At 40.4% G+C, this 19,120-nt stretch overlaps 2 protein-coding genes across 2 annotated transcripts; one reads left to right on the top strand and one right to left on the bottom strand.

Annotated features, from left to right (window-relative positions):
* The first annotated feature begins 7,903 nt into the window (after positions 1-7,903).
* LOC102224933 (deoxyribodipyrimidine photo-lyase-like) lies at positions 7,904-15,104 on the top strand. The gene is made up of 9 exons (XM_023326738.1): positions 7,904-8,868; positions 10,280-10,925; positions 11,081-11,392; positions 11,482-11,654; positions 12,236-12,320; positions 12,417-12,649; positions 12,740-12,934; positions 13,409-13,634; positions 13,721-15,104. Exons 1-9 carry the CDS (start codon positions 8,647-8,649, stop codon positions 14,263-14,265), a joined length of 2,637 nt encoding a protein of 878 aa, XP_023182506.1. The 5' UTR covers positions 7,904-8,646; the 3' UTR covers positions 14,266-15,104.
* Positions 15,105-15,956: 852 nt separating this feature from the next.
* LOC102236747 (glycine cleavage system H protein, mitochondrial-like) lies at positions 15,957-18,614 on the bottom strand. Its single transcript, XM_005802009.3, has 5 exons — positions 18,439-18,614; positions 18,198-18,280; positions 18,058-18,121; positions 17,255-17,386; positions 15,957-16,498 (listed from the first exon to the last, which is right to left on the bottom strand). Exons 1-5 carry the CDS (start codon positions 18,587-18,589, stop codon positions 16,401-16,403), a joined length of 528 nt encoding a protein of 175 aa, XP_005802066.1. The 5' UTR covers positions 18,590-18,614; the 3' UTR covers positions 15,957-16,400.
* Positions 18,615-19,120: the final 506 nt, after the last annotated feature.

Raw genomic sequence — 19,120 nt, forward strand, 5'->3', positions numbered from 1 at the left:
GGATGATAGCCATCTTAGAAAGTCATCGTGATAAAGTGATCCCCCACCATTTCTCCTTCTCCCTGTCCTCCCCTCTTAATCAAATGAGCACTGTGCAGCTGGTGGGGTTGCGGCAAAAAGGGGGTACAAGTGCATGTGTGTGTATGGAGCGTAGGTGGAAGGTGGTGGTGGGGGGCTTTGAGGGACGGCGTGAAATTATTGCCTGCTGGTGTATATGTGTCGCTGGGGGTAGTGGAATAGAGTAGGGGGTTGGGGATGGGGCTGAGGAAGGGGGGGTAATGTCATTGCCTGCTGGTGTATCTGTAGTGGGGGCTCATTTAGATTTAGATTGGTTATGTGAGGAGAGAGCTTGAAAGGCCAGCTCATGTTTATGCATGAATCCCAAAGCATGCTGCGGTGGTGGAGCCCCGACTTAAAGAGACAGAGCTCAAATGCAGACACACCTTCTGCTTCTGAGGATAAGCTTTCATTTGAAGCCATTGCACTATCAGATAGAATTTAATAAGCACATAGCTGTAAGGTTGTTTGTGCCATTTTTTTCGATCAATGTTTTTTTTTTGTACATATCTGTCCTTCTTTTGATTGAAACAAAATTCAAATTTAGCTTTAATAAAAGTCAGTGTCACTATTCACCACCTAACTGCGCTGCAGACTGTCGCCCTGGTGTCTCCCACAGCTGATACATAGCTTCCCACATTACACTCACTCATACCTCAATAGTAATCAGTAAATGTCTCTGCAGAAGAGTTTGTTCAGCACTTCATCAGGTATAAAGTGGTTTTTATTTAGAAATGTGGTCCCTATCCATCTTTTAAATGACTTTTTAATGGTCGTCACACCATCCCAATCAATCATGTTGTAGAGCTAGCCTGCAAGCGCAAATACACTATTTATAATTCCTCCATTCTGCTTAAAAACTGACACTGCACCTTTGTAGAAATAAAAAAAGGAATAGCAGTTTTTTTAAATTATTATTTCTGCTTCTCTTTTATTTATCTGCTAGGTCTCTAAAAACTATACTGGTTCTTCTCAAAAGTAGGAGAGGACAACTTACATATTTTTGTTGTGACCCACACTTTGCGACCCTTTTCCATGCCTCCCACTACGCTAAACCAGCACCCCCATTACCCCACTGGCAGGCGGCCACAGAACTTTACATGTATAATGAGATACAAATACACATCAGCAGGAGAGTGTCTATGCCACGCGTCTCTGTGTGAATATTACTCACACTTATTAGCTGGATTATGTTAATCTTTACACTCTTTGCTCACAGACAACAGACCCTCCGTGATATTGGGAATGGGGTGCGGGGTGGTCTTGCCAGTGAGCGTGTGTAGGAGTGTGTTTACGTGTGTGCATGACTGTATGTATGTGAGAGTGATTGCCATGTTGCCAAACTGATCTCCTTTCAAAAAGGGCGGTCTAATTATATCACTTATGCAAATGAGGAATGCACACTGACATCCGCATACAAACCAAACATGGACATCTTGGACAAAAAGAAACTGCGGGCTTAGGATGAATTTCCTCCTTTGCGAATGCGCATTCCCCATTTTGAACATACTTAACATTTCTTGTCCTTTTCTACTTCTATTTCACACCTGTAAACAAACCATTTTATACTCATGTACTCAAACCATGCAGCGTGAGTTTATTTCTCTTTGTAGTGAGACATTTTAATTATGAAATGTATAAGAATTCTCAAATTTACTGTATTACTTACATGTTTATTTTTTGAAAAAAAGTCTATTACACAATATTATGGCTTATTTTGATTGTGATTCCCATTTGGGCCACATCATTCTTCTAAAATATTTCATACTCTGGTAGTTTTGACCATTTCAAACCCGACTTATTAGTTATAAAATAGAGTCATCTTCTGGGGAAAGTTTTACATCAACAACACATCAGTGTGTACCTATATAGGAGGTGATTTGAACTCCCTTTGACAACCAATAAATATAATTTCTTTTCAACTTAAACTGTAGTAAAATAATAATATTTCCTTATTTTAAGAATATTTACCAGCAGGAGCTGGAGTAAACCTCATTTGGTTTGATTAGTGGTCACAGTCTGTCATATTTTATCAGATTCAACAGGGAACACTGGGGTGAGAACCACAGTAAACAGAAAGAGTGGTGTCACTATTATACCATTTTAAAAATAACAAAACTGTATGAGATAATGTGAAATATGCATATTTTTATGACAATTTCACAAAATACTTTACAGCTTTAAAATGTATTACACAATGTAATTTCCATACATGAATTTGTTACAGAAATAAGACCTGGAGCCACTGACAAAACCAACAACCGAAGCAATAATGCTTGTATATTTTAATTACTGCAGTCACAATGACCATATTTCCCAGTAGTAGACTATTAGTAGAGACTAGAAACGTAGTTTAAATCATCTGTTGTCAAACTAGTTACACGAAATGTCCACCTGGTGGTTCCACATAGATGCATGGTTTATATGAAATGTCCAGGTGCAGATGGCTCTATTTCATACCTGAAAAATTCTTCTACCAAAAATACAACAGCAGGAAAACATGTAGGGCAATATGACAACACTGAACAAAGTGGCACACCCTCTCACTAAGCACTACATGTCACAATCTTTCACAGCTTTTACATAATACACAGTATTTGCACTTTTGCATAGTCGACTGAAGAAGGAGGTTGGTCAAGCTTCCAGAGGATTATAGCCCACTCTCATTGACTGTTATTGGAAAGTGTCCAAGTGCATATCCTCTGATTAGTCTTTTTTCAGACTGATACATTGATAGTATCCCTGTTGGCATGATTGATTGAGCCTGACACATTTTAATTACATTCAAATTAAATGAATCGGCTGGCAGACTATAAAACATTGCAGTTTAATAACGAGCCCAACTATTTTCCTTTTTTTCACCCCCTTCCTTCTTCCAATCCTATTTTGTTGGCCCGCACCAAATAACCTCTCTCCATTTAATGATATGCAAATGAATTTTCATGAACCCCATGATCCTATGCGATGATTAAACTGAGATGACATTAGCTGCCATGCTGCTGCCACTGTCAGTGTTTCTGTCTGCCTCCTTTTCTTTCCCCCTATCTCTACCATCTCTCTCCGTATCCAGCCAACTGGTGATATTAAGAGGTTCATTGTCATGATTCCCTTGAGAATTTTCTTTGTGAGAGATGACATTCTGAATATCCAGTGTTGTTTCAGGGAAGTTTTCCCCTAGGCAGCAGCTATGCAGCTTCATTGCATGAGGTGTTTGCTCTCAGACAACATGTGGTAGTAGCGCAAGCACTGAAGAAATCCATGTTAGAACGACACACAATTACTGCAACATAGTAACATGAGAAGATAATTTTTGTAGGTTTTCACATGTTTTCCATTTCCAGCTTTCCACTACCATCACTCCTTTTCAGTCTGTATCCAACTCCACCTCTGCTGTCGCTTATTGTACTCCATTTGCATAATGAAGCCCAGGCTTAATTAAGATCCCACTGGAGTCTGGAGCCAAGGATGAAGAAAAGACGCATCGAGGAAGAGTGGAGGGAGGTGGGGGCTGGGATCAAGCGTTCTTTGGCTTATCCGCACGTGTCCAAATAGGAGGCGCAATTTAAGGGGGGCGGGGGAGAGGGCTGACGAGCGATTAAATCACTAATTATGATCGGCTGTTAGAATTAGTGTGTGGCTGTTAATTAGCTGCAGATGAGATGCCCAGACTGTTGCTCGCCCTTGATGACTCCAGCAGCACCCTCCCTGGATGGCAGTGGAGAAACACAGCTTGACACCCTGGAGATGATGCCAACACATACCTTCTTTTTACACATATAGCAGTCTGAGGGGATTTCCCTTTAAGAACATGTGCAAGAGCAGGAAAGAGGCTCTTCATCATCTCTGTCCACCCACTCCCACTGTTCTTCGTTAAGCACAAATTCCTTCCACATCCTTTACTTCTTTTGCTCATTATTTCTCTTCCTCTCTAAGGAAAAATGGTAGATTCACTTCTCTTCATTCCATGTAATGTCCAGCATCCTTCCCTTCAGTCCAGCAGCTGGCACACGGTCGAGTTGGTATCAAGGCAATGGGCTTCTTGAGCCATGCACTCACAAAAGCTCCATTTGTGAGTGTAGTTGTACCACGTTGTTACTATTTTTGGGCTGCAATTCTCCACCTGCTAGCATAGCTTTTGGCAGCGCCTGTAAACGCCTCGTGGTTTTTGTTTGGCGTGATGCCATTTATCTTTTTAGCCTTTCCCTTGAAGTAATGTGTTTGCCAAAAATATCCAAGGCATTTGAAATGTTCCGCTCAACATATCAATGTTTCTGTTTACAAATGCGCTGCCTTGGCAGCATGCCACCTTTCTTCCATTGCCCCGAAACCGTCAAAAGATGCCATCACAGCCGCTGGCAACCGTTGCCCGGGCACTTCCTCTTGGCTTTGTCCGAGCAAACAGTGATTAGAGGCAAATCCTCTGAGGTGAGTCCCTTTGTTTTTGACTGCAACAATTCTCCGCCATCTGCTTTAAGTGCTTCGGGTAAGCCATGAGGACAAACTGGCACACTGCCCGCTGGCTGGCATGCTGTGGCTGGTAGAGAGACAGGACGAAAAGTCGAAATGATCATTGCATTTTCAGAATCCATCGTACATTCAAAGCAGATGGTCACTTTTAAAGAGTCAATCATTTACATCTTCAGCATCCTTTTATGTCTTTGTCATTCATTCACATCTGAGTCATTCTCTGTAAGATGGTATCTCACTTACTTCAAAGCTCCGCTTTACCCGGGTCTTTTCCATATCGTCCTTTTCCCTGCCCGGTTTCCCGTTCATGATGCCCCACTCTGCCTGTGCCAAGGTGGCATCATAGAAGCACTGTGGAGGTCTGTTTCTCCTCGTCTTTCACTCTTATTCTCCTCGCCCCTTCGCCCATGCCCATGCCCGCCCCTGCTTCAGTCCTGACTGGATGGCACCGTGCCAACCTGCCACCGCCATCGCTCTCATTTGTAGTTCATTCTTCCATTGCCCTTCCCCCTGTCTCTATATTTCCGTCCCACTTTCTTCAGCTAATTTCATTTATTCACTTTTTAAATCGTTAACTCTCTCAGTTTATTACATATCATCGCCCACACAGCCAACATCAATTCACTGAAACATTTGGAACTTTTTTTCCCCCCATAGGACCGACACAAATTGTCTGCCTTCATTGTCATCTGGAGGACTATTTTAGCACCTGAAGGAATGATCTCGGTGGCTGCCCTGCAGGTAATTACAGCTGCGGTTACTTATTCCACGGAGACAAGAGAAGGACGACCAAAGCCCTGAGTTTGGAGAAAGCTGTGTTGTTTTAATTAACTTTTACCAACCCCCCTCTCTCTCCTTGCTTCATTTCACTTCTCTAAGAGCCCTGAGCAGGTTGTGCTTGTTCTCACCATACAGCATTATGATTGATGCGATTATCAGTAAAATTGATTGTGTACCATTGACCTCACCCACTTTACGGAGATGACCTACGATCCTTTGTTTTTCCTCTTTTTTCCCCCCACTCTTTAAATTCTGTTGTGTCAAACAAAAGCTGCCAGTGGTGGTGAAGCTATTAAGCAAATACTCTCATTATAACACAAAACATAATGAATATGTAAATGATGTGTGTAATTTATGCATGAAGGGAGACACTTCTGCTTTTTTCTAGCCGCCATTGTGTTCCCCCATTTATATCCACTTTTCTTTAAAAATTCACACTCACGCCAATATTCTTTTTTTCTTTAGACCACATCCTGAGTGTGAATCCATGGGGGACCTCTGGAGGTTTTATTCTGTTTTTAACACATTTTTCATTGCTTTTAACTATGGTGTGCAGTTTCTAATGGCTTTTCTGACTCGACCCATTTTTCTCTGTTTCCCTCTTTTAGCTCACAATCTATTCTCTCCAAAAACAAACATTTGGATCAACGCATTAAAGCAACAACTTTGTGTTTATACAAGGTTACTTTTTCCTTGGAATATCAATGCATTTGTATATGTCTTTCATTTGCCCTCATGTGACTGCATGTGTTGATCTTATTGTGTGGTCCAAACTGTGTGGCATGTCCTGATAGATAGAGAGTAACCTGCTCCTGTCTAGGATAAACACCTATAATACTCCAGCTCCCCTGGCAATCACCATAGCAACAAACCACGGTACTCACGTGAGTTGCATAATAAGATGTTCCCCAAGACCACGGACCATAAAGCAGAGGCAAACTAGACACCTGCGGCGATGGATGTGCAATAGAAAATACCCAATTCGAAACTATAAGCCAAATTCAACGTAGATCCGACTACTTATCGATAATCTCGAGACGCCTTGTGCGCCTTTTTCCGTCTCTCCAGTTCTAACAGGTGCTGATGAGCTGCAGTCAATGATTGTAATGAGCTATCGATCACCGTGGGAAAACAGAGGGACAGAGAGGGGTGAGGGAGGCAGGGGAAACAAGAGGACATACAGAGAGACTGCAAGAATAAAAAACGAAAAACTGTTAAAAGCTCCCCCAGATGGAATACCAATACTTTCTTCAATCAAGCCCACGTATCTTTTTGCTGTACTTAAAAATGGAAGTTATGGGACAGTGCTTTCTTTAAAGAACAGATGAGGGAGACTCAGAGCACCTTCTGCGCTTGCTGATTTAAAGATGACCATGCAGACATGCTTGTCATGACCAACTCCAGATGCCAGTGAATGGCACTGACGCAGTATCTCTATTTTCCTCTTCTTTTTTTATGTGTGTATGCGGTGTGCATAGAGTGGAAGGCAGACAGCTTTAGGGGAGGGGGAGGTGCGTTTGCGTGTGTCTGTGTGAGCGTGAGTCGTGTGTGTGTCGGCTGGCGTTTCAGATAATGAAATGCAGCAGGGAACAAAGAGCTGGGGGCCCCTATTCTCTGTGCTGCAGCTTCATTTTCACTCCTGTCAGTCTATGATTCTTCCATAGCTTCTTTCTTGTGTACATGCAAGTGTGTGTGTATTTATTTTTATATGAGCTGCTTGTGTTGTGTACCTGTGTGTCCCGCCACCCTCCTCTTCCTGTTAGCATTCTGCATGGCAGATTCCCCTAATGTAATAACTGTGTCTGCATGTCTAATTTACAGCAGGAGAGAGTAAATAGCCTGTGGTTAATTACAGTACGTGTGTGAGTGTGTGTGTGTATACACATGTGTGTGTGTGTCGACATGCGCGTGGGTGTGTCAGGATGATTTATGAGTTGCAAATAGCTACACCACTGCCCCGTTTCTCCTCACTTAGTTTTTAATCTGTCTTTCCATTAATTTTCCTGGAGATGTTATTATGGTTTTATAACGCTGTGCACGAGGATGCCCGTGTGAATGCGCGTTTGTTAATGAGACAGAGGTGAGGACATTTTGTGTGTATCCAGCCTTACCTGAGGTTGCACTTCTTACATTTTGTTTCCTGCTGTCCATTCGCCTTTTCCTCTCCTCTGTTGCTTCATTCACTCTCTTCATTGAGAGTCGCAACGAACACAGATCTTTATTGACAGTACACGGTGGTACATGGAAACAGCAGGTCAATCCGTTTAGCCCAAGGGCCGATACACCAATTCACCAATTTGTCAGTGTTAGTTTGAGGGAGAAAAGCAGCTAATCTCTCCTCTCTGCTCTCTATTGATCACACACTTAGACTCCACTTCTCTGTCTAAACACTATTGATTCTCCCTCTCTCTCAATCTTTTTCCCTTCTTCCTCTCTTTCTGGGTTGCCTTCCTCACATACCAGAGCTCTTGTCACTGCTCTTCACATGGAAGTTAGAAAAAAGGCCCTTGGTGCTGAAGTCTAAAGTCACATTTTTGATACTGCTTCTAATCTTCTTCTTTATTGTTTTTTTTTTTTTTTTGCAAGTTGGTCCACAAGTCTGGCAAAGCACCACCCCCTGCTGCTTGTGTTCAAAATTTGCACGTTGTCTCATTAGAAAAATCAATTACTTAGCGACCCTTAAACAGCAGGGAATGCAGACCATGATTAAAAATTCACTGCTGGGTACACTGTCTCCTGGCTTTGTTTTTTTTTCTCTCTCTTTTTTGTTTCTTGCTTTCTCATCACAGTGTGCATAGCGAAAAAGGAACAAACGCTTGTCGAGATTAAAGCTTCGCAATAATAATAATAAAATAAAACACAAAGGACATGATTTCACAGCAACATTACATCTATCAACACTGTGTTTGATTGTGTGTAGACTTCTGGAGCCCCCAGATGAACTTTCTGCCTAATTTGTTAAAATCAAGAATACCTTATAAACTGAAGCAGAGGAAGCCTCGAGTATGCTGCAGACAATTATTTTTCTAAATCATAAATTCATCTATGCGGCTCTACCTTCTGTCTAATTAATGAAATGTAAACAAGGAGTTCCTTCTGTTACTCACATGGCGAAGCAGTTTCACTCGTCTTTTTTGTCTGCTTTTCGTTACGTTTTTGCTCCCTCTACTGGTAGGGTCAACTTATTACATGGGTTATAAAACACACACACATGGCTTTTGTAACTACTAGTCAGCTGGTGTTTGGTAACGAGTACCGGTGGCAGAGAACGTAATGTTCGTCAGTTACATTTTACTTTAGCACACTTTTACTTGTACTATACCATCACTTTTCACATCTAAGATGCCTCACTCAGCCGCCGGTGGCCAAGCTGCGGTGAGACAGATGTTGAGGGAGGTGCTGGTGGGTCGAGAAGATCCGGAGGGCTTCTTCGCGATGTGTGTGTCCATCCTGGGGCACCAAGAGACGCGTTTGCAGTTTCTGTCCATCATCAAGCCACTGTCCACGGCCAACATCCGGCTGCACTCTGTCCTCAGTTTCATCTACCAGGGATATTTCTCAAAGGTCAGTGAGGAAAAAAAAGACTACATTAAAAAAAGTGTGTCCACTTTTTAGATGGAAGTAGCTAATGGGTTATAATGTGGGTTTAAAAAGCAGCAACATTAAAGCAAACAGTTACTCAAAAGGCACATAGTTAATAAATGGGTTGCAGTAATAATTTAATACCATTAACCTCGGAGCAAAATAGCAACAGGCAAGTTTAAAACTTTCCAACTATAGTTTACAAATTTACAACTAAGTAACATCAAACTGTTTGTTAGTTTTGATCTTTTTCATCGATTTTGTTTCATAGTTATTGCTATTCTTGCTAGCTAGAAAAAAAGTTACCACTAATTGAGGCTCGTCAATAACATCTGTGCAATAATTCTTTTTCAAGTATTAATTCAACACAAAGGAGTGAATAATTGTAAAGTGTAAAGCAAGTTATACATTATTTTAAACTTTTAATGCATTTGCTTTTTTTGTTTGCATGTTTAATTAAAATAAATAAATAAATAAATAAATATTTCTAAAAGGTGTGGCGTGTGTTTGTATCCAGTCCTAATCAGTCAGTATGTGGTAGAACCTGTTTCATGGTATGTACCTATCAAAAGGTTGATTCAGATTCTCCCATGAGCTGCATCTCATCATAAACAGCATCACACAGCTTACTTATTTTTTGTTTAACTAAATGTGTGTATTGTGAAACTGTCAGCAGCGATAGTCAGTTTTTCTTAAAGTTTCTTTTGGCACACAGTTTTTCTGACGTCTGTGATCACTCTAAGCATCTGTTGGAGTTGACAGCACAATGGTCTGGGTCAGAGGTCTCCAACTACAGTCCTAAAGAGCTACTGCTATGCAGCTTTTAGATGCGTCCGTGCTCCAGCACATCTAAACCAAATGATTGTGTCGTCACCGGGCCTCTGCTGAACTTGATGGCATGCTGAAGAGATAATTCAACCATTTGATTGAGCAGCGATGTATGTAAAAGTTGCAAGCAGTATCTCTTGAGTATTGGAGATGGAGACCCCTGTCTGGGTTGAATTTGGAACATGCCTAAATTAAAACCTGTTTGTGCTAAAATTGTTACTTTTACTTTGCTCAATTAAGGTACAGTGTATTTAGGACACTGTACCTGAGACTTTGAAGCACAAAGTCTCCAAATTTGGGCCTTAATGGCAGATCAACACACCTGACTAATGATTGGCTCATTACCAGGCCTCTGGATAACTTGAGGAGGTAGAGGTATTTCAGTCACTTGAATTAACTGTGTCGGAACCATAAAACATCTACAACGTATATATCAGTGACCCTTAATAATTGGAGTCAAACACTTCTGATGTAGTCCTGCAAAAAGAAAAATTGTTGTTTATGCAAATATATTTGAAATCTTTTTGTTTCCATTAAAAACCCACACTTTTTGTATTTTTTCTAGATGGAGGATGATGAGCTGGAGCTTGCTTTGGCTCTCTCTCTTCTGGATATGAAGGATCAGCAGATATCAACCCCTAACCAAATGACCCCGCATCCTGCAGTCGGAGGCAATGCAAGCAGCGTTCTATGCAATTCAAATGCAAAAACTCAAGGAAATAGTTGCACCCAACAAGAAGATGTACCTGGCAGAGAAAAGAGTGCCTTCGTGGCACAGTCAATGTCCGGTAGTAAGGAAAACTTCCGAGAGAACCAAACTTATAAAAGTACACATGTTGAAGGTGTTGATAACAAATCACTTGGAACAAGCCAGGCTCTTTATGTTCCAGATTCCTCTACCTCATTTTCTATTACAAACACAGCATCCGTAAGTGGCCAAGTTATGAAGAAGGAGGATCTATCAAAGAAACCGAGATGTTCTAAAAATAGGCGGCAACGGCGAAAAGTAGCTGCCCAGCAGATTGTAGGTTTAAAGCGTTCTCCATCAGCGCCACCACCTGTTTTACTTTGGTTCAGGAGAGACCTTAGACTCTGTGATAACCCTGCACTCATCAGATGTCTTGAACTGGGTGCACCTGTCATTCCTGTCTTTATTTGGAGTCCTGAGGAGGAGGAGGGCTCAGGGGTCACCCTTGCTATGGGGGGAGCTTGTAAGTTGCCCTAATACTCAGATAATTTGTTTGTGAAAATATCTGTTTAATTTAATTTTGTGAAAATTAAATATAATTTTGTTTTGACACAGCTGAAAGTTGATACAATCTTAGTCTCTAATGTATTCACTAACTAAACGTCCTTTATGTAACAGGTAAATACTGGCTTCATCAGGCTTTGTCTTGCTTTTGTGCATCCCTGGGGCGGATTGGCAGTCATCTCATCTTTCTCAAAGCCAGTGGAGATGAGAACAAAGACGGATCTTCTCTGCATACGCTGAAAACATTAGTAAAGGAGACCGGGGCACAAACTGTGATGGCTAATGCTTTGTACGAACCATGGCTGAAGGAGAGGGATGATGTGGTCTTCTCAGCCCTGCACAAAGAAGGTGTTGAATGTAAAATGTTCCACTCGTACTGTCTCAGAGATCCGTTTTCTGTCAGCACAGAGGGTGTGGGGCTCAGAGGTTTGTCCTGACAAAATTCACTTTATATTAAAGCTAAAATGAAATGTGAACATTTTGATCAGGTTATACTTTTTTTCTCTGTGATGTAGGCATAGGTTCAGTGTCTCATTTCATGAACTGCTGCAGACAAAACCCAGGAGCTTCTATAGGTGTTCCTCTGGACCCACCAGTGTCTCTTCCTTCACCTACCCGCTGGCCACAAGGTGTCCCATTGGATAAGCTTGGCCTCGCACGCATGCCACGCAGGAAGGACGGCACAATTGTGAGCAGAGAAACTAAATAACTCGTTAACAATTAAAACATTTAAAAAAGCCTCTTTGCTGCTTCCTTGCCCTATCTCTCCTTTTAGCTGGAACTTACTGTATGTCTTGGTAGCTTTACAAACGAGCCACAGTGCTTACATTTTCAGATGATAAATTGAACTGGTGAGATTTTCAAAGGTTGGAACTTTTTTAACTACTTAGCTGTCCTTCAAATCTGTATTGGTTTTTATAATGCTGTTTGTACACTAATGTATTCCAACAAACCTCTGAAACCTTATCAAACAGCTATGATGATATTAAAATACACAGAGGACAACTCTAATGATTTAGTGACTTCAGAATTCAATTGGTTATACTGGATTTTACCTGGAGGTATTATAGCAAAGTGGGACTAAACACAGATACACATCACAATTTTAGATTTTATTTAGTTATTTCTGAAAAAAAAATGGAGAAGCCTTCTCCATTTTCCTACTGATTGAAAAAGCATACCACTTAGTGTTGGTTTATCACCTAATATCCTATTGAAATTGAGGTTTGCAGTTTTAATGTGATGGTGTTGTCTTATTTTTGTCTACAGATTGACTGGGCTGAAAACATTCGCAAGTCCTGGGACTTTAGTGAAGACGGAGCACATGCCCGACTGGAAGCTTTTCTTCATGATGGTGAAGCGTCTCTGTGTCTAGTAAACATAAATTGCATTGGAGTTTTACTTAGAAAGCTGTTAACTAGTTGCGTATGTTTATTCCTTCAATTTCTAGGTGTGTATAGATATGAAAAAGAGTCAGGCAGGGCAGATGCTCCGAACACCAGCTGTCTGTCTCCCTACCTGCACTTCGGTCAGCTCAGTCCACGCTGGCTTCTATGGGATGCCAAAGGAGCCAGGTGTCGACCCCCAAAGTTCCAACGGAAGCTGGCCTGGAGGGATTTGGCATACTGGCAGCTAACACTGTTTCCTGATCTGCCCTGGGAATCACTCAGACCTCCATACAAGGTTAAGATACACTGTTATATTAGCACATTATCAATGTATATAATTCTTTGTATTAATTACAAAGAATTATTAATTTTCTGTTACTTGCAGGCTTTACGTTGGAGCACTGATTGCCGCCACCTAAAGGCTTGGCAGAAAGGTAAAACCGGCTACCCTCTGGTTGACGCAGCCATGAGGCAGCTATGGCTGACAGGCTGGATGAACAACTACATGCGACATGTAGTGGCATCTTTTCTCATTGCGTATCTCCATCTGCCTTGGCAAGAGGGCTATCGCTGGTTCCAGGTAAGAATCTTGCAGATACAAAAATGTTTTCTTATGTTGGGAACTTGGCCCACCAACCTGGGGTTTAAGGCCTGGCAGAAGACACTACAAAAACTGAGGAATAAAATAACTCAGCAATTGCATATTTTAGCTCTGAGGAATGAGGTATTCATTCCGGTGAGGTGAACAAAGCAACAAAATATTGCTGTTCATACACCAGAGGTGGGTGATGATGATGCTAATGCTGCAATGCTAATGTGTATTTGATTTGTAGCTTACAACTTTGTAAGGGATATTTCACTGGTTTGTCATAAACTTGAGCTGCATTCGATCAGCTCTGGTTTTATCCTATAATTAGAAATCTTCAAACCTACAGAACTCAGCTTTAAGAAACTTTTACTCTCCCTACCTTTGACTGGGAGAAACATGTAAAACAATAAAAAGTCTAACTTACCTAAACTTACTGAACTGCATCAAGTATTTATTCATGTTTAGGACACCCTCATGGATGCAGATGTTGCTATCGATGCTATGATGTGGCAGAATGGTGGTATGTGTGGCCTGGATCACTGGAACTTCGTGATGCATCCAGTTGATGCAGCAATGACCTGTGACCCGTACGGCAGCTATGTCAGGAAATGGTGTCCTGAGCTTGCAGATTTGCCAGACGAGCTCATACACAAACCCTGGAAATGTCCTGCATCCATCCTGCGGCGAACAGGTGAGAAATTTATCAAATGTTTTCAGGTTGAACGACTTCTGATTCAGGGGTCCTAACTCACTTTCATATTTTCTGTTGCCTCTTAGGTGTGGTGTTTGGCCAGACGTATCCTGAACGAATAGTTACCAATCTAGAGGAGCAGAGGAGCAAATCTCTACAAGATGTAGCTCTGGTGCGCAAGCAGTTTGAACAGTATGTTGACAAGCGCTCAGGCTGTGATTTGGTGCCTTTGCCCAAACGCCTTGTGTCTGAGGCTCTAGGTGTATCTCACTGGGACGGGGCTGTGGTGACAGAGGGGAAACAGTTCCTGCTGCCTGTCATCACCCGCATGGAATTCAAACACCAGCTGGAAGACCCGGACGCAGATGCTGCTTCAAACCCTTACAACGCTGTCCTGAAAGGATACGTGAGCCGCAAGAGGGACGAGACCATAGCGTTCCTAAATGAGACGGACTTTACAGCTAGTGTGATGTACGAGGGAGCACACAGACAGGAGAGACTAGAGAGGGATTACCGCAGAATGGAGGGGCTCCCTCCGGCTCCATCAAACCGCGGAAGGGCCAGAAGGACTTCAACAGCCAAGGACAAGTTCTCTGTTGTACCCGGTGGTGCCATCGCTTCAAGGAACTGAACCAGAGAAGAAACATGAAATACTTCAAGGATCAAAGTTACAAAATTGTAATGTACATAAAATACACACATTGCTGGTGTATCTTTTAAAGTGAACAGCTGTCTCCACAAGCGGCTTCCATCCCTCTACATGCACACTACAATGTTGGTTGAGACAGCAGAAAACTTTTTCAAATTTTTCTACATTATAACCACAATGTACTGCATTGGGATTTTATGTAACACATCAGTACAATGTAGTGCACAACTATGAAGTCGAAGGAAACTGATGCTTTGTCCTTTGATTTGGAAATTTAATCTCATTCTTCTTTGCAAAGTAGTTACAATGAAGAGAATCTGTGACGAATTTTCTGAAGACCAATTTTCAGGTTGCCACAGATTCTTAGTTGGATTTAGGTTTGAACTTTGGGCCATTCAGACGTGTATATACTTTGATTCAATCCATTCCACTGCATCTCTTGCTGTTTTTGGGGTTATTCTTGTAAATCTCAAGATATTTTTAACTTCCCATAGCTTTTTTTCCTGGAAAACAGTGATTGCTTTTGGCTCCATTCACTTTCCCATCAACTTTAACCAGTTTCCCTATTCCTGCATCAGCAAAATGAAGCTGCCACCACCATCCACCCTGAGGATGGGATGTTCAGGGTGATGTCCAATATTAAGTTTCAACCATGCATAATGTACGTATTGGCCAGAAAGTCCAATTTTGGTGTCATCTTCTTCAATCTGGTGTCTCTAGTCTCACCACTTATCTACAAAAGTTGTATCTTTGGAATGTACAACCATTTTCCCACCTGACTTACAGATCTCTGCTGCTCCATTAAAGTTAATAAGAGCCTCTTTGTTGCTTCCTTGTTTAATACTGCTCCTACCTGGCCAGTCAGTTCAGGGGGTTGGAGATGTCTTGATAGGTTTGATGGTGCCAGAGTGTGAACAATATTCTGTAAAAAATTTACAAATCCTTTAAAATCTTCCACATTGTCCTTGAAGCATTCCAATTTGATCTTTGTCTTCATGATACCGTTATTTTCTCTAACAAACCTCTGAGATCTTCTCAGAACAACTATATTCATCCCAAGAGTGAACACAGATGGACTCTATTTAGCATTTACACAACTATTGAAGGCACACTGAATTTCATCTGGAAGCATCCAAAAAAATTAAACGTGCGTAATTTCTCTTTCATTCTACAAATACCTGTTACTTTGTGTGGATTCTTCACATAAAAATATGATAGAATATTGAGAACTTGTTTCCTACCTCCATTGGTGGTAAAGCTGCATTTTTTTAAATCAAAGATTCACTAAGCTATTATATAAAATCACATAATATAAACTGCTACTATAGTCCCTGTTAACCAACAGATGCATCTCTTCCTAATGTGGCGTTAAAGCCTGAACAGTTTATTCTGTTGTCAAATCAATTATTAAAGCCAAAGCTGCCGTGTGTTTCTCCACCCATCATCTGCTGTCAGGTCCTGCTGGTTGCCTTTGGTCTAGTTTGAGGTGGTTATTTTCCTGTCTTGTTGCATTTGGATTAAGTATTTTTTATGCGTCTTATATGAGGCTGGAAGCTGGATGTTTCTTTGTATGATTTGGTGCAGCCACAACAACAACCAAAGATGTACAAACTGTAAACCGATTTTGCTTTAAATATACCGTCTGAAAGTTCGGAAATAAAATCCACACAAACTGAACATGTAAGGAAATGTTTATTTTTCTATTACACAGGTCCCATATCCACAGTGTTCACAAACCAAATTAATACCATAAAGACCAAAGTGCTTTTTAAGTCTACGTATACAAAGGCTGAATTTCAGGTTTGACTGAAATGCTTGGAAGCTTTTTTAAATGACTTGATTTCTTTTCGTCGGCTTAAAGATTGTGCAACTGTAAGAAGTCAGGATTTTTAGTCAGTGCAGACTGAGAGGTCCCCTAAAGTCAGTCGTTTTCAGTAGGTAAAGACTTTCTAAAGTTCACATTTCTACAGCCCAGGCAGATCACCAGTACAGAGCTGTACATCTTTGCTGCTGGATGCTAAGCATTGTGATGGAACCGAGAGGCACATCAAATGCTCCTCCCTGCCAGTAATGATGGAAATAAAGCAGGAGCATAATAACCGTTAAACAACCTAAGGTTAGTCCTCGATGGAGTGGATGTATCTCTCATATGCTGCCTCGTCCATTAGAGAGTCGAGCTCAGCGGGTTTTGCAATCGTCATCTTCATCAGCCAACCTAAAGGAAATCAGTGTAAGATGTGATTTAACCATGAACGAGCTGCATGGATTTGCTTTTTGAGAAAATGAGTTAAAAATATTTCTTCCATATGCAAAACAGTAAAGTTCTTAAAATATATTTCAAGAAATTAAGAAACCCAAGAGATTTGTTTAGTTGGCATCACATTTTTAAAATTATAATTCAGAGCAAAATACACAGCATTGTTGTTTTTTTTTGTCACACTGGCTTCATGTAGGCTTTTTTAGGAGTAAAAAAGGAAAGTTTTTATTACTGTTAGTAAAATGATATACTTGTACAATGCTGCCATCTATTGTCCAACAAAAGAATCATGTGGCCTCGAGAAAAACAATATTTAGTAAAAGCAACATTTGCTTTCTTGATATATATATATATATATATATATATATGTTTTACTAAATATTGTTTTTCTCGACGCCACATGATATACATATATCTATATATTTTTTTCCTTTACCTGAACACACAGCAGTATTACCTAAAGCTAAACTGTCAGGCTTGTGTTTCAGAAAGCCCATTCATTTGTTCAGTTGAGCTATACTTTAACTAAATGCTCCAGTGTTATGGATTGGTATGTTTTACATCAAGAGCTGAGAAACAATTTAGGAATTACACATATTAAAAAGAAACGGTGCAACTCAACATGCTTTTTCATTGAACACAAGAATCTCCTTTTTACAGAGCTTAAGGCGTCAGCTAGACAGACGTGCAGTGTTAGGTTGTGAGAATACTCACCATCTTTATAGCAGGATTTGTTGACCAAACCGGGGTTGTCTGCCAGTAGTGTGTTTACCTCTACAACTTCTCCAGTCAAGGGTGAATAAAGTTCACTTGCTGCCTTTACACTTTCCAGAGCTCCAAACTCATCTGAGAAAATATGTACATAAATGGTTAATCTTTTTAGAGTTATTATTTTCATATCTTAGCTGTAGGGAAATCCCTGCCCAGTAGCCCATTTTGTGTACCATATGCTAATGCATAGCACAAACAAAATGGTCTTACTCTAATAAATTTAAACAAAGCTGTTTAAATAAACGAAACATGAATATAAATACAAATCAATAATTTTAAATACAGTTTTAACTTTGTTTTCTATTCTGAATTATTTGAACTGTAAATGATTTAAAAAGATAAATGGTTCTATTTAAAAGATGTTTCTGAGTTGATTTAAGTTATACATATATTCATGATTTATCAATTAAACTGTGCCACGTAAGCTCATTGATATAGTTCAAAAGCAATATGTCAAGTTTAGATAATTGACATATCTAAACTAAAATGACTCTTTCAAGAACCAGTATTATAAACATGGCTGGTAGCAACCAGTCATTTTAACCATTTACCAGAAAAGTCTTCCTGTAAGAGAAAATTAAATTTTTTCTGGCATTTAGCTGGTTTTCCTATGAAAAACCAGCTAAATGCCAGTGATGTTTTAAAAACATGTGATGTTTTAAAAAAATTAAAATAAAAAAAAAACCCAGCTAAAACTATCCAGTATTTGCAATTGGGTTCACAAAACCATGTAGAAAACTTCATACCCTGCTGGGCAAGCTGTGTTCCCACCTCTGGTAGTCCACAGTAGACTACATCTCCCAACGCCTCCTGCAAGTGACCGACAACACGGTCAAAGATCACTGAAATCATTTACTTCAGGGCATGTGGGACATTGGAAACTTACTTGTGCAAAGTTGCTGATGCCGACTGTACCTGTTCCGTTATCTTCTACTCGAATCCATTCGTGTTTGTCTGTGAACTTAAGTGCTGTAAGACAAAACAACAGACTCTGTAGTCTTTGGTGCATGTGACAACCATACATGTAGCAGAGCTGACATTCTACCATGTCCTTTCCCCCTCCTGTTGGTGCTGCTATGTAGACTGTGGGCTAACGTGCTAGTCTAAACAAATCCAGGGACAGATACCTGCTGATAATCGGCTTGAAGAAGCTAGTGTTCTCCCATTATAAGCTGTAGGTGTCAGTCTCAGAGGAGAGAGCAGCGGTGAGCGGGCAAGTAAAGGCCAAACTGTGGAAAAGTTGGAAGAAAATGAACGGAACAAACCACAGGCGGCCATCTCTGCCGCTATCTGATGAGCGAGGGACTCTACTTACTCTGCGGTGTCTTAAGAGATGTCAAAGGCGCTTTGCTGCCATCAACTGGCCATGGTTGAGGTACAAGTAAACATTGTTTTAAAGCAGTGCTAAGATTTTTTTTATGGAATCTAAAATACCTAAAGTAGATAATTGTGTTTTTGTTGATACAGTATTAAATGCTGACATATTTTACATGTGTAAATTTTACCTTGGACTTTTGCGACCACCTATGATGAAAATACATTCACGATTTCATAACTTATTTTACACTTCTCATTACTGCAAACCGGATTTGAAATGCTTTTTTTTATTTATTAAAATCTAGGTTAATTACTAATATTTAGTGGTTACTCTTGTTTTATTTGATACTTTGCATCAAAATCTTAGATTTAATTCCAATTTCATAGAAAACCCAATTTATGAAACATTTTTTTTCCATCCCAACTCCCAAATCCAAGCTTAATGCAATTCAACAGATTTTAAGTTCCATGTTAGTGAACAGAAATTCTATT

Source organism: Xiphophorus maculatus, chromosome 2, assembly GCF_002775205.1.
Source record: "Xiphophorus maculatus strain JP 163 A chromosome 2, X_maculatus-5.0-male, whole genome shotgun sequence".
Classification (NCBI taxonomy): domain Eukaryota; kingdom Metazoa; phylum Chordata; class Actinopteri; order Cyprinodontiformes; family Poeciliidae; genus Xiphophorus; species Xiphophorus maculatus.